This window comes from Fusarium phalaenopsidis (genome assembly GCF_050370095.1).
Source record: "Fusarium phalaenopsidis strain FUZ10S chromosome Unknown contig_32292, whole genome shotgun sequence".
Lineage (NCBI taxonomy): Eukaryota > Fungi > Ascomycota > Sordariomycetes > Hypocreales > Nectriaceae > Fusarium > Fusarium phalaenopsidis.
This window is the reverse complement of record NW_028145410.1, coordinates 3671437-3686287: the sequence shown is the minus strand read 5'-3', so window position 1 is coordinate 3686287 and position 14851 is coordinate 3671437. Positions and strand designations below refer to the sequence as shown.

Here is a 14851-nt window from a genome sequence, read left to right as displayed (position 1 = left end):
CGAATTCACGCCCAGAAATCATGGTTCTCACGAGGATAAAATGGACGCCCAATTGGACCCTGCCTCGATGCTGTGAAGCCCGACTTGCGAACCCCGCCCCGATGGCGCGGATTTTGTATCGGCAACCTCGCGTAAGAGGGGCACGAGAGGGGTGCAGTCGGGGACTCGAGAAGGTTATGGTTGGTGGATTGGAAGCCGTCTCGGAAGAGTTCCATGTCCGTCATCCATGCCGACAGGGGTGTTCAGGGATGTCTCATCTGGAGACGATGTTCTTCAAGCGTGTCTTGACAAATGGTAGACGAGCTGTGAAACTTGGCACGAGAAGTTGGATCGGAGCTGGTGATAGTGACGCATCTTTTGGTGGCGGTCAATCGAGTGGCAAAGAAGGGTCTTGCCTTGCTCTTCGGACGAGTGGGACAGTAGCTTAACTCCAGTGGACACCTGAAGATGATTCTCGCAAACAGAAGCGTGATTCCATTCACGAATGACAAGGAATAGCATACAAGGTTCCTGTGTGCCTAGTCTGTCATGAGCTTACCCTCAAGAACCTTCTCGATGCTCCGACACGGAACTTTGTTATCTCGTACCACAGCTACCTACAGCACAAATGACCCCATCACGCGGCATCCAAAGGTTCAAGCCACCGCCAAAATCACTCAAAAGCGCCCCATCTCAGATCGCCAACCAGCGCCCGACGACCCCTCATCCCACGTTGATCCCGCATCAGCCGGTGGATCTTTGACGCACAAAACACGCAGAGCGCACAAAGGCCGCAGCCTCTATATAAGGCCTTGCAGATTCCTTCCTTGTCGTTTTTTTTTCTTTCTTCAGCAGCGATTCAAACTGTCAAACAAACAAAACAACTTTAAATCTCTTTCAACTTTCGGTTTAACACCCAACCCTCACAAAACAATCACAATGGCTGGCGACTGCGGATGCTCTGGCGCTTCTAGCTGCAACTGCGGCTCTAGCTGTAAGTCATCATCTTGATTGACCCTGACCCTTGACACCTCGCTAACACCATCTCAGGCTCTTGCTCTGGCTGCAAATAAACAGCTCAAACCACCCTCTCTCACCACAACCATGATCGAAAATCATTGAGATACCATCCCCCTTGTGGCACTTGTCACTATTCTTCCCCCCTTGTCTGAGACGTTGGGTCGTTCTTGTTGGTGTCTGTCTAGATTCGGGCGTTGTCTTAACGGAAAAACGAGTTTATGTGGATTCACGAACGGTTGGGTTTTGGAACATCTTGTGGTTGGGAATTTGGGGTTCACTAGCTTCTAGTCCATCATTGGAAACAAAAAAACATTTCTTTTGTCGAGATTGTCTCGAGTATCGCTTGTATTGCTTCACCTGGTGAACTTGAGATGACTTCGCGTAGGCAACTCAGCTACCGTCAACCGTCAACCGTCAACAAACCTTTGGCATTTTTATGGTGATCCTTCCGATTAATACAAGAGGGATTGCTCTTAAATCATTGATTAGCCATGTACGTGAGTGGTTATTGGTGCGCATTAACTGGCGATCAAGCACGGGTTCACAACCTCTGTCGCATTCACCCTACCTCCTTTCAACCTCTCCCGGATTTGACTATATTAAATGGACGGGCAATCATGTCTCCATCGCGCCTATGGTGCCTTCACGATCCATTTGATACGTATTTCTGCCATGGCCTCTTCACAGGCATTAGGTGTTGGGATAGCTCGTGGTATGTTGCGTAAGTATGTATTCGTCAATTGAACAACTCAAGCGACGTGATTCTTGGCCTGGTCTAGCCTAGATATTCACTAACATCTAAGATCCACGGGTGCAAGAAACAAGTAAAGGTCTAGGTCGTCAAGGCGACCTCCTTCTTCATCCTTTGTGCCCTGTCAAATCCTGTGAGCCATCAGAAGGCATCCGCGACATCTTTCACTCATTCGTATACCTTGATTTTGCTATGATATCGTTACAGAATTGATATGTTCGGCCATATAAGATGGAAGCCTGCCTCTTGGTGATGAAAACAAACGAAAGAACCCCTCCAGTAACTGATGTAGGATGAATACAGACAGTAGTATAAATTCTCTCCATTTCTCGTGTGATAAAAGCACCGCCTTGATCAACTATCTCATTCGACAACCAAGGAACATCTCTCATCGCCCCATACACTCTCGCCTGTCCATGATGCCCAGTCAGTGGAACACGGGAAGCAAGAGGAACTGAGACCATTTCGATATACCAGACAACGCAAAAAGACTGAAACAGTTCTGAAGCCTGAACACGGAAAGCACAGCGAATATCATAGGCGCCTCAGGGCAACAAAGCCTCGCCATCAACCATGCGTGGCCAGAAGAACCACCCGAATCGAGGACACAAACCCCCCAACAGCCCGGATGGACGCAACACGTCGTCAAATCCTCCATATCTCGGTCCTTATCCGGTGACTAACCCTCCCGAGAGGAACCCTGAGCCCGGATCTCCGAATATTCCCAACAACCCAGGTGGACGCAACACATTGTCTAATCCTCAATATCTCGGCCCTTATCTAGTAACCAGCCCCGAGGTGACCTCCCCAGAGCCACAACTCGAGCGTCCCAAAGTCCTTGATCCAAGGGAATTGCAACCCTCAGCATATCCCAAAATATTCCGCACTCCTAACCCCAGCCCTACTGCCGTTCGTCTGGCCGTCTATTTACTACGGCGAGTCTACCAAGGAAGACCCGCCCGCTCTCGCCGTTACTCGACTGGCGAGCTCCCAGTCCGCGACAAACTGGCCAATACATTCGTCATGGGCATTCCGAGGCACCGATTCGGCATAGGCAAGGGAAAGAACTCCATTGCGAGTGCCCCTTGTGTGATGGCAGCTGAGTACTGCGGCGACCCTTATCGCATGGCCATCAAGGAGAGGTTGGCAGCAGGCAAGCCCAGAGCTCCTCCACGCAGCGAGTTCGCAATGAACAGCCGTATCTACCATGCCGCCGGGGAAGATGTTGAAGATATATTGCAATTACAGAAAGGGGAAGAGCCCGGCGTAATGAAGCAGGTTATGTCTCTCATTACCGGCATGGCCTACGCAATGTACGTGTTTGCCGACCCCAAAGGACTCCATCTGAAAATTTGCTAACTTAATATGAAAGGGTTGCCAAACTTCGGAAAAACATGCGAGATCGTTGGATCGGGTACGATGAGTTTGCTTCTTTTCGCGGGCACCGCCATGCGGTTGAGTACAATAAACTTCAAATGAAGAGATTCTTCAGGGCGGCAATGCCACCCATGGAAGTAAGTTGATCTCCACATATCAACCTGCCGCACATTGGGTCAGTTACTAAAGAATCACACTCAGTTGGAGACTGCACCGCAAAAGTCCTCGCCGAATCGCCAGAAAGGACGAGGTCGCGGCAGAGTATCTGGTGGTTGCCGCGGAGGGCATGTGCAAAAGCCTTGGCGGAACCCCAGGAATGACCGACTTCGTAAAAATATAGAGGAGGTCAAGCGGGGAAGAGAGTACAGCTGCAGCAATGTGATTAGAGTCCTCTATCATGGTGGAGGCATTGTCGTGTCAGGATAGACTATATCTCAGCCCTTAAACGGGCCACCGGACTTCCTATGAATAAAACAACTCTCCCAAACCCCTCAAAGAGAACCCCTTCGCTCATCACCAACACCCCACGGCACAAACGTCCCATACGCTATACCCCTCTCAACATCCAAACCTCCCTCCTCACTCAGCTCAGCCTTCCACACCACAGCAGCTCTAATGAAACCAAACAGCGCAAGACCCCAAAGCATCACGTTGCATCCCATCAAGACGCCCTTGACCTCGGGACTTTGCTCTTGGAAGCAGCGAGCCCAGAGGACGACGCTTGCGGCGGTCGTAACGGCGAGAATGAGGGATTGAAGATATAAGAGGGCAACGGATGAGAGGAGCTTCACCTCGTGGGCGAGAAGAGTAACGGAACACAGGAGCAGGAGTGTGACGAGAATGGGATCGACAAACGTCCATAGCCTGCAACTGATTAGATGAATCCCAACATACAAAAGGGCATCTCTCACCATTCAGTAAAGTCGTTCCCGGGCTCATCCTCCTTCCACACAGTAACCCACATAAGAGCGCTGAAAACGCCAAGAGACACAGCAAACTGCGTCACAAGAACGAATCCGTGAATAGCAGAGCTGATGATCCATCTCCCTTCAAGCCGAACTATAGTGACGGGAATATGGCGACCATCATAGCCATGCTGCTTATTGTCCATTCGTGATGTAGACTGCTGAACTGATTCATCCCATCCACGAACATCGCAGCTATCGTCGTCGTCGTCGCTCACCCAGCGTGGGAAAGGCGTCAGGGGCGGTGTTCCTTCTCTACCCAGAGTCAATGGCCCTCGAACCGTCTCTGTCGAGTCAGCCCTCTCCTCAGGCGGTTCCGAACGAATGGATCCATAATCAGCAGAAACAAGCGACGCGCTGAGGGGTGGAGCTAGAAAGTCGGGGGATGGACCGGAGTAGTTGCGTTGCTGAGTGATGGTGGTACTGTGAACAGGAGAAACAAGAGACGAGGGCGCTGATTGCCGTGCGGGGGAGGGCCTTGCTGGCGAGCGTCTCACGGGCGAGGTGATGCTCCGAGACGATGGAGGAGCAAGTTCGGGTGCGAGAGAGATTGTGAGGTTGCTTGCGCGAGTGCTTCTCTTCTTGCGAATCGGCGCTCGGAGCGGAGGCTCCATCTTGGAGATGTTTGGAGCCGAGATAAAACAATAATCTCGTTTTGGAAGCAAGAGAGAAGGTCAGATAAGTCGTGTTTTAAAATATAAAAGTTGTGCAATGTTGACCAAGCGACAGTCGCCAACACTGACGAACACTGGCAAAGTGCAAAGGGTCGGACTGCCAACTCACAAACCCACGAAACGACCTCGGTCAAGGACAAACAGAAAACGTCATATAAAAGGAACCGTTACTTGCACTGCACAACTGAGAGTGCTACCACCAAAAATCTGCCTTTATTCCGAGTGTGACAAACTCTTGCACCGTGTATCCCCCTGAGGCGCCATCATTGAGTCGCACCACAAGCCCGTTCTTTGTTCTAGACTCTAGATATGGTCATCACGCCTGTGCTGATTAGATTCCCACCAGAGCGTCATGAGGCTATGGCTGTGCCAAGGGAGACACCCAATGCCGTTTCCCTTTGTCCCGTAACAGAAATGTAGTCAACCAAAGACTTGGTATTCGTCATATCCTCTCCTTGCCGTCGTTATCTTACACCCATCCATCCATCGCATACCTAGACAACCTTCCATACGCCGTTCCCTCGTGCCTAGCCATGAGTACCAATAAATCAGTCGCGCCTGTGAACCACAGTTCAGAATTACCTGCAAAGCACCGTCGACCCAGATAATAAAACAAACTCGCCTGCAAAAACCCGTCAACGCCAATGACCTGGCCGTGGTAATGCCGCTGTCAAAGTACTCGTCGCGTCGTCACTCAAGGCTCATTCGTGCTTCGTCGCCAATCCCCCACTGTCCGCCTGGTTTGCCCTGTTTCTGGATCTCCAGTGCAAGAGTTGCTCCAAGGGAGCTCGCGTCATCGTCGTTGTACAAGCTGCTGGTCCTACTGGCCCTCCTAGTACGTTCTTTATCCGTGACAGATCGGTCAGCGACACGCTTCCGCATTAATGGCGACCGGAAGAATGATCTTGAAGATGTCGAGTGTACTGACAGGGAATCCTCTGTTGCTTTGGAACTCGCGTCGTCGATGCTGAGGTCCTCGGCGTGGGCCTGGTCGGCCGCATCGGGTCGTGTGGGAACCATGGTTTCGTTGCTCGAGTTGTATTGTTGAGTCCTCAACTTGGCCACCGTGGGAGAGTCCTTGGCTTCTACCGTATCACCGGCGTGAGCATCCTGTGACTGGTCCACTTCAACCAACTCGGCATCACGATACCACTTTCGTCGTCTCGTCCATCGGCTCCAACCATCCTGACCTCGTTGTCCGTTTTGCCACTGAGAGTGTTAGCACTATTGTTCATACTGCATTAGTTGTCCTTGCTTACCTTGTTGTCGTAGAAGATCCATCCATTCTTACCCTCCTCTCCATCATAGTCGACGGCCCCTTGGTCATCGGTCACTCCATCAACGCGCCAACGACCACTCTGAACCCATCGCCACTCCATACGACTCCCGTCTTCCACCTCGGGTAACTCAAAGTCATCCTTTGCAGGTACCGGGTTATTGTGCTCGTCTGTCCACGCAGGTCGTTCATATGCAAAAAGGTTGTTCGTCCACCCGAGACCTAGCCAACGTCGTTGATTCTCGTAGATGATAAACGTGAACTTGACCCCTGCAGTCTTGGCGTGGCCATTCCTTCGTCCATGGTTTGTCGAAAAGCTTGAAGACTTGCCCAGAGCCTTTGTAAGTTCCGACTCTTGAGCCACACGTTCTGAGCCCTTGGTGGCAGCCACCGCCAAATCTTTTCGGAATGGCTTCTCGGGTGTGTCAAACTGAAGTCCGGTGATTCCGGCCGCGAGCCGCCGCACCATGGAGCTTCTCCAAAGGATAGCCCTCGAGACCCTCATAACTCTCGCATGCCATGTCAAGATGATTGTGCCAGCGACCAGTATAACTCGCCTCGTGGTGATGACCCTCCATGGCGGCACAGTCAGAGCGATCCAAATGGGTGTGATTATGAGGAGGCGCATGAAGATGACGGTCACAGCCGGCCGAGTCGTAGCACTGGTCGGTGTTCTCTGGGTGCTGAGAAAATCCGTCATGTCGAGGAGAGGCTCCAGGAGGACATTGCATCTGCCTGTGAACTCCTTGAGGGTCTCGACAATCTCGTCCAACGTCTTTTGGTGCTTGGTATTGGTGACCTCGGAGTTTCCCCTAACATGCTTCGACTGCTTCTCGCTGACGCTGGGCTTCCCCTTTTGGTGGCTGGCCTCACCAGTCTGAGTTGCGCCTTGGGACGCAGCATCTCTGTGTTGGCTCCGAGGTTCGGCCCACCCACTACTACTGAGAGGGCTGTATCTTCGGCCGTACATGCCAGCAATAAGGGCCACGCCAACCATGACAGGCCCAGCCCATGTCACTAGCACATCTCCATAGAGAACGACGGCCCAGAAGAAGCAGACTAATAGGAAGCTCTGCCACGGATCTCCGGTGCTCCAGGTGAGCAGCCCCGCTAGGTTGTTTAACGGGAGTAGAAAGGGGTGACTATAGGCAAGGGCTCGGGTGATCTGGGGCGGAGTCGCAAGGAGCAGCGGGCTCTTTTGATGGACGAGGATGGTTGATCGACGGGAGGATCGAGAAGGAGTATTTGCGGAGAGGGTTACGGGGGAGAAAGTCGCATAGGTCGGGGGCGCGCCGCCAGTCGAGGGATGGGATTCGTAGGAGGGAGGCGATGCGCCGAGGGAGGCATCGTCGCGGGAAGACATGGGCGACGATCCAAGATGGGACAGCCAAGGGGTATCCTGGGATGGTTAAACAGTCAGCAGCAAGTTCTAGAGATAAAGTGAAGCTATCGCCGATGAATCCGAGGCGGTAAGACAGAGGGAGAGGTGTTCTCTGTCCCCGTGCTCACTCGGTTCCGTGAACGCTCAGCCAGACCGCGTCGCGACGTCAGAGGGTCACAAATCAAGTCACTAACAGTGGAGGCTAATAAAGAGCTTGGGGACGGTATATGTCATGGGGGGCGCCACTTTTAGCTGATGGGGCCTGCTAGGGCTGTCCGTGCCGACGGGATAGACTGGGGGACGGCAGGGGGGCAGGGGGGCAGAAGAGAAAGAAGTGAAGAGGGAGGAAAAAGACGGCAGTCGTGGTGGTGATAATGATGATGATGACATTTATGAAAGAGACAACTCACAAAGGCAGCCATCTACACGGCCTCAAAGTCTCCTGTCCTGTCCTTGCTAGGTGCTGCTACCCACTGTAAGCCACTGGGCGATGTCCAGGCGTCATTACTGTACCCCAGGTACTTTGGGCCATGTACCTTCTGGAAGTGTGCCCCGCGACGTCAGCGACTCTTGTGACTCCAGGGCTCTCTTGAGCAGCATGTCTCGCAGGCGGCAAGAAACTCTTTTTTCACCTGACCGGATCAAAAGGAAAGAAACAAAAAAGGAGAGTGATGAGGGTAGATGGAAATCAGATTCGAAAACGGAAAGAGCCACGAATTGTTCAAGTCCTCCCGTCCGAAACCGTCCCACGTGAGCCCTTTCAACTGGCGCGGCGCAGTCAGAAAGTCATTCCTACTGTCTGCCTGTCACATGCAAAAACAACCCTTCGGCTTTGCACGAGCTTGCTAAGATGAAGTTTTGCCGAACCAAGACCAGAACAAGACGCTATTGTCTTGCTTTTAGCGGGGATATTGCCCTTATTTATTAGCATGGAACTTGGCAGAACATGCACGAGGAGATGATCTTGACTCGCTTCTTCAGTTCAAGATCCCATTTTGCGGGGTTCAACCCGAGGTGTCCGGAGACCTCCTCCTCCGCGTAATCCGCTCTTGGCGACTTGACGGACATGGCTGCAGACCCGTCAGCTCGGTAGAAGGATTATATGCAGGTGAAGATGCCTGAAGTGGGCTCAATGGGGAAACCAGAACCGCCCAACAGGCATCGCCCCGTTGTAGTGCAGCTTGAGGTTCTTCAAAAGATGCTATCATGGACGCTTTCAGCCTCATGCCGTTCTGGGGAAGAAAAGCATCAAGGAGAAAAGGATTGGACTTCACATGGCCTTGGTAGTTTTATGAGCTTATTTAACTTTGATTGGGCATTAATGATGCCTGTTCAAGAAACTGCAATTATTCGTTTCCATTCCTAACAGGCGCTATAACTAAATGCCCAACATCCAATATTACAATACCCTCACCAACGCCATTATACGCCGTGATAACCAAGTCAACATGCTCACCCCCCCAATAAACAGAAAGCCGCTCATGGATTAAGCCGCCTACGGGGTTAAGGTCATCCTTGTACATCCAGTAGTGGCTGGTGATATCCTGCTATGCCTCCTCATTTTCCTGGACAGTCTCTTCTTCCACTATCTTGCAAGTCACATATCTGCGTCAACAGTTAGCAAAATCTCCTCAAAAGGAAAACGTTTCGTAAAACCTACCGAGGCTTCATCGTGTCCATCGCAGCAAGAATAATAGCCCCCGTCGCCACAAGCGGCGTGACCTGACCAAACCCGCGAACATCGTTCTCAGGGTTAGACGAAAACTCATCCGACTCCATCCACTCTGAGTCGGCGATCCAGCTCCTCAAGTGAAAGATGCGGCGCGTCGCGACTATGTAGATGATGCCGCAGCATAGCCACGAGACGAGCCACCATGCCATGATGAGCCACGTCTTGGCGGGAAGGCTTCGAAGCCCTTTGGTCTCGTCGTCGGTATGAGACCCTCGAGGGGGGCCGTTTGTGCGGAACTTGAAGAACTGGTATACTCTGATGATCAGGGTGATCACAAAGATGATGCAGATGATTAGATACGATAGCAAGTCCAGCTCTGAAAAGGGTTGGCTGGTCGAGACAAGCTTGCCAACTTTGCTGTACTGATTATCGGAGAGATGGGTAAAGTTGTGCAGACTCTGCTCCTGCATGAAGCAGATGGCATTGAACAAGATCAAGCTATCTTTTCTTTCGTCCGGGGGCCAAGATTCAGTCGTCCAGCCCGTTCTGCGTTGCCAGATGAACACAAACATTAGGAAGATCAGGACTCCCGTGAAGCAGCAGATTCTGATGATTCCCGCCGGCTTTGAGCGCCAGAAATTGCGCACCAGCGTAAAAGCCAGGAGAAAGTTTGTACAAGCAATCAGACTTAGCCAGACGACGACGTTCATGTGGTACTGTGAAGTGGTGCATTTGCTCCGGGATGCAAAGCTGAGACCGAGAGCCAGAGCAATGAGGATCTGCGAATCAGGGATGCAGAGCATGATGGCTTCCAACATGTCGTATCGTGTCTCTGAGAGGGTGTTGCGGTCTGAAAAGTCCTGGAGCTGAGACAGACTGATCATGATGGTGCTTCGCTTTTTTGTGGCCGATGGCTTTGCTACTGCCTGCTCAACGTTTCTCTGTGTAATGGGGCGGTAGTAGATGGTGCCTTTTGGTCGGGAGCCACGCCAGTGATGGCGAGGACTTCTTGCGTGAGGCGGTCGCTGGGCGCGACGCTCGGGTCTTTCTGGGTGATCATCGTAGTAGGTTGCGGCAGATCCCCTTTCGGTGTGCGAATGCCCGGGAGAGTGTTCTGGGTGATCCTGGAGGGGGACTTGTTCGTAACCTGTGTTCGATGTCAATGTGGTCGACGAGTTCGCGTGGTGTATCAAGGGCTGGCTGTCTGTTGGAAGCTCGACAGGAATTTGATTCGGGCTGGGAACAAGATTTCGCAGGACAGGGCGTCTATAAAGGAATCAGCACCACCTTCAACTCGTCCTTTCTAGAACCTCTCTCACCTCCGAAGAAATCGATAAACGCCCGGGACGCGGTCGAGGATCAAGGCCATGCCAATGATCAAGCTCACAAACAGGCCAAACCCGGTGGGAATAACCAGAGCCAAGACGGTCTAAGCCTCTTGTCAGTTTCAATGCCCAGACGAACCCCAAGTCTTGGCCGAAAGGAACTCACGCCGATACCCGCAACATCAGCGTTGGGCTTGAACTCGCCGCGGGTGACATTGCCGACACTGCTCACGCTGCCATCCTGCCCAAACTGGAGCGTGCAGTTGACGTAGTAGCCCGCGCACCTATGGCCCATAATTTCGAGGGAGGATGATGTGAATCGCAGCCTTGCCTGGGGAGCAATCGGCAGGACATGTTTGCTTTATTATAGTCCTACCAAGGTCCTGTGCAGGGGGGAAGAGCTGAAAAACGCCACAGCCTGGTCAATATGGCCTCAAATGAAATAGTTCAGAGCCTTGGGGGAAAGCCCTCTGCAGTATTATGGGGCCTTGGGGGCGGCTGTTTGGCTGTAGACTCTCGGCTAGAGAAGCAGGCTCTGGAGAGTCTGGACTCTTGATTGTGTGTGTGTGATGGAGGATTGGCATAGCCTCCACCAAGAAACGCCGAGGGGAACACATCCATAGGGCTGCAGCCGATGCAAGGCACTTCTGGAAATAGAGCCTTGGGGATTCTTGATCGAGGCTGAGCCGAGCTGTCTCGAGTCGATTTCTCCTTACATCGTGTCTGTCTGTTTGCGTTTCTGTAGGGTTGAGATGTCTCAGCTCAGAGCCTGATTTTCAAGTCGCCGAGCTGAGGTGCAGGAATAGAGTCTGGACTTCCCATCCCCGGTCTATTGGGATCCAGCCCAGAAACTAGGCGATTTAACCTTAAGATAAGGTCAGGCAGGTCCGATACCTTCTTCGTGTACACTTCCATCAAACACAAGGCACACTCGTGCGCGAAGGATGCTCGTGTCGTCCCGTTCCGTCCACATCGAGGGAGCTGCTGCGCACAACTGGGCTTGCCAGGAGTAATGTAGCATGTTAGCCACAAAACGCCCAAGTTTGTTTGCGACTCACGTGTGCCCAACCTGCGATACTCTCTAAGACAACACCAAAAGTCGGGGCTGAAGCGCTTGTCACACCCGCGGCCAACGGAACCAGACAAGCCCGCCCTCGGCGTCAATACTACTCCGGGCTAGACGAGCCGGACACCAATAGGCGCGGCCACGGATACCAGCCGCTGCAAAAAGGCGGGATTTCGTCAGTCAATGGGGAAAACGCGCAGCAGGTGGCTTGGCAACTGCTGCTGCGCATGGGCATGGGCTGTGTTTATTTTTAACCGAGACCTGACAAAGCATAGCAACCATCTCGACATTTCAAATAGCGGGCTGTAATGGTTGTCTTACCTTGTGGCCAGTGGACGTCTAATCCGGCTGTCGGCATTTGGTGAAGAACCACTAACATGGCATCGGCAACCGTTTCTTTCTTGCACTTTGAGCAGCAGCTGTGAGTCTCCCTCTAGCTATAATTGGTGCAGATACAGGGATTTATCCCGTGGCCCTGTGCATGCAGAACAAGCCTTGAGGGTGGCTGAAGCCAGTGGGCCAGTTCCTCGTAAAAGCGTACTCCATCTAAGAATGGAATATTCCTCGAAGCTCATGTCGCATACTCAAATTGCGGTCTTGACAAACAGGACAGGTCATCCTATCTATACGCTCCTAACAAGGATAAATCGATACAGATGCCAGTTCACGAAGGATCATGACAGGCTGGCAGCATCCACTACATGGCGTCTGCAGTCAGCCAAGCCAGACGACAGGGATGGTTCGGCTGTGCGTGAGACGGGATCCAACGTCTAGAGCCCATCCGCACGGAGCCCAGATCCATTCCCAACTAGAGGGAAACGCGGCGATGCTAAAGCTAATAATCCTGGCGCCGTCAGCGGGCATGGACCCTTACTAACTACGCCTCTTTGTGCTCCCATCTATGAAATAGAGCTTCGAGCCCAACTCAAATCGTATTCTCCCTACTTTCTTTCTACTGACTTCGAACTCACCCCATGTCTCATGCAACATGAGCTCCGCCGCTCCAGTGTCGTTCAAGGCTTACCAGCCGTACGCCCCCGAGGGTACGGCCTCAAGAACCGATACGGAACCATTCCCAGCTTCAATAGACTTTAGGCGACGTTCATACATCACGACTTCGTCATCCAACACAGATTTACCGACACTGCGAATTCAACACGATGAGTCGGGACACCACGTAAAACAACAGCCCCCTAAGCTGCATATAAACACCGGCAGCAATTCACTGGCTCCCTCAGGCTCAAGGCCTCGTGCTGTCTCATGGAGCCCTGGCATGAGCCCCAAAGTCGACAAAGCCGGTCACGATGCTCTTAGCTTTCTGAATGCTCACGTCTCCGAGTTCCGAGAACGTCCTCGGTCTGGGTCAGAGCTGCCCAAGACGATAACACGCAAGGAGCCAGTTCAAACAAAGCCCCAATCGACCGCGGTTCCATTGAGCTTGGTTCCTGGATTCAATACCCCGCCTCAAAGTCTAGCTATAGGCCATGGGGCTCGTGAACGGGCACATTCGACAACTTCATCAACGGACAGAACCCGCGACCACAAGGACGAAACTGCTCCCTCAGATCTGCAATCTTTACTAATCGCCGAACTGGAGGGAGAAGTTGGCGTCACCTTGAGTCGCCCTTCGTCCGAAAAGGCCTTTGTGGCATGGCCTGGACCGGCGCCCTCTAGTCTTGGAGTGACAAGCTCCAAAGACCACAGGAAGAGCTGGAGCTACTACCAGTCAATCCCAGCCGACTCCACGCCAGAGCAGACTGTGGACAAGGCCTATGTTCCTTATTCCAGTGCGACACAGGCACCGTCAATGGCGGCTTCGACAAAGACTTTCCAACCTTTCAAGCCTGCCCAGCCCCAGATAGCCCACCCACCCAGCATGATACCCGGGCTTGGAGGTCTGAACACCGGGGCTTTTAATCAGACCAACTATAGATACTCGATGCCTGCAGGCGGCATCACGGCTCAGTCCAACAACAGCATGCCCTCCTTGTTGGGCCTCGAAGGCTTCGGGGCCTCGTCAGTTTCCCAGCATCTTCCCCCCGAGCGACCAACTGCCCCTCACCGTCGTGTTCCGTCATTTCAAAAGGCCACTCCTCCCGTCTCAAAGCCTGGAACACCCGAGAGCTTTCCTTCAAGCGGGCATGGGTCACCATTCGCCAGACCAGTGCAGCAACAGCAGACACCGGAGGTCGAGATCGAGGCGCCTTCCGCTATCGAGCCCGAGGCCCGTATAGACACCAACCTGGCGGCACCGGCACAACGGAAGCGACCAGTCTCAGCCCCGATGGCAGGTCTCCCTATGGTGCTTCTTCCTGGCCATATGCAAGGTGCTCCTACCGCCTCTGCCCTTAGGTCTGGAAGCGTGCCCGCCGCGGAGCAGAGAGCAAAGGCCGAGGATTGCAAGGAAGAGAATACAAAGTCAGAGCAAAGCAACAACCCTCCAACCACTCAGCAGGGTGGCAAGGTCGATCGTGCTGCTGTACTTGCAGCTGGTGGAGGCCTTGGATATCTCGTTTCCTCTCAACTTCGTCGGGTGGACACTGAAGATATGCAACCTACGAACACCACGCTTCACCGCCGGCACGCTGAGCAGAACCAGGAGGCCAGGCAGCAAGAGGTCGCTTCCAAGACTAACTGGCAACCGGCTACTGTTTCCGGTCACTCGGGACACTCATCCTCTCAGCCGATGCTCCCTGAACTCGACCTCTCTGACCTAGAGTTGGATCTGGAGCCATCAAAGACCTCTAACGGCGTATCACACCGCCGACCTGTGCCCAACAACTCTAGATATGGCAAATCTACTCATGATGCGGAGGATGAGACGTCTGATTACGAGCACGACCGCGATGATTCGGACGATGAAGATGATGGTCGGCCCAGCCGTCCCAATGCTGTGCACCTGAACACTCAGGATAACACCTACTCGCCAGCGCGGTGGGAAAATGAGGAAGTGGATTATGAGGGCTCGCAGTATTACCGACGGGCTGCGTCTTGGCGATCTCATGTAGGAAAATAATGGTGGAGATGGAGACAAAAATGAGGAGGACCAGCAGGCTGGTTTAATATAGTATAGCTGGTGATGGGGCATGATAATGGCATAGACTATAGTTACGACCCAAAATGATAGATTATTGTACCATGAGGATTCTTTTCTCTACTATCCACTATCCATCTGCCGTCTATGCCGCCGCGTTCTTGTGTCTCTCGCCCTCCCGCAGCGTTGCTCAAATTGGGCTTGCGGCCTTCGTCCTTCTTCTTGTACTCTTACTCGCGACTCGGCTCTCTTGGAACCGATGGTTCTGTCCGGATAAGCAGAACAGAGGGTACAGCGCCCGGTGGCTTTTCTTCCCGCCTAATCGAAACAC

At 52.8% G+C, this 14851-nt stretch overlaps 5 protein-coding genes across 5 annotated transcripts; 2 read left to right on the top strand and 3 right to left on the bottom strand.

The window, feature by feature from the left end:
- Positions 1-2323: 2323 nt before the first annotated feature.
- On the top strand, positions 2324-3109 carry LRP88_05381 (uncharacterized protein; the record flags this gene model as incomplete). The annotated part of the gene is made up of 1 exon (XM_083241935.1): positions 2324-3109. The coding sequence occupies one exon, from the start codon at positions 2324-2326 to the stop codon at positions 3107-3109; it is 786 nt and encodes a 261-aa protein (XP_083103083.1).
- Positions 3110-3618: 509 nt separating this feature from the next.
- Positions 3619-4706, bottom strand: LRP88_05380 (uncharacterized protein; the record flags this gene model as incomplete). Its single annotated transcript, XM_083241934.1, has 2 exons — positions 3619-3991; positions 4039-4706. The coding sequence occupies 2 exons, from the start codon at positions 4704-4706 to the stop codon at positions 3619-3621; spliced, it is 1041 nt and encodes a 346-aa protein (XP_083103082.1).
- Positions 4707-5456: 750 nt separating this feature from the next.
- On the bottom strand, positions 5457-7405 carry LRP88_05379 (PEX28-32 family peroxisomal membrane protein; the record flags this gene model as incomplete). Its single annotated transcript, XM_083241933.1, has 2 exons — positions 5457-5975; positions 6026-7405. 2 exons carry the CDS (start codon positions 7403-7405, stop codon positions 5457-5459), a joined length of 1899 nt encoding a protein of 632 aa, XP_083103081.1.
- Positions 7406-8970: 1565 nt separating this feature from the next.
- Positions 8971-10715, bottom strand: LRP88_05378 (uncharacterized protein; the record flags this gene model as incomplete). Its single annotated transcript, XM_083241932.1, has 4 exons — positions 8971-9028; positions 9084-10361; positions 10415-10524; positions 10587-10715. The coding sequence occupies 4 exons, from the start codon at positions 10713-10715 to the stop codon at positions 8971-8973; spliced, it is 1575 nt and encodes a 524-aa protein (XP_083103080.1).
- Positions 10716-12474: 1759 nt separating this feature from the next.
- On the top strand, positions 12475-14502 carry LRP88_05377 (uncharacterized protein; the record flags this gene model as incomplete). The annotated part of the gene is made up of 1 exon (XM_083241931.1): positions 12475-14502. The coding sequence occupies one exon, from the start codon at positions 12475-12477 to the stop codon at positions 14500-14502; it is 2028 nt and encodes a 675-aa protein (XP_083103079.1).
- Between the last annotated feature and the right edge of the window lie 349 nt (positions 14503-14851).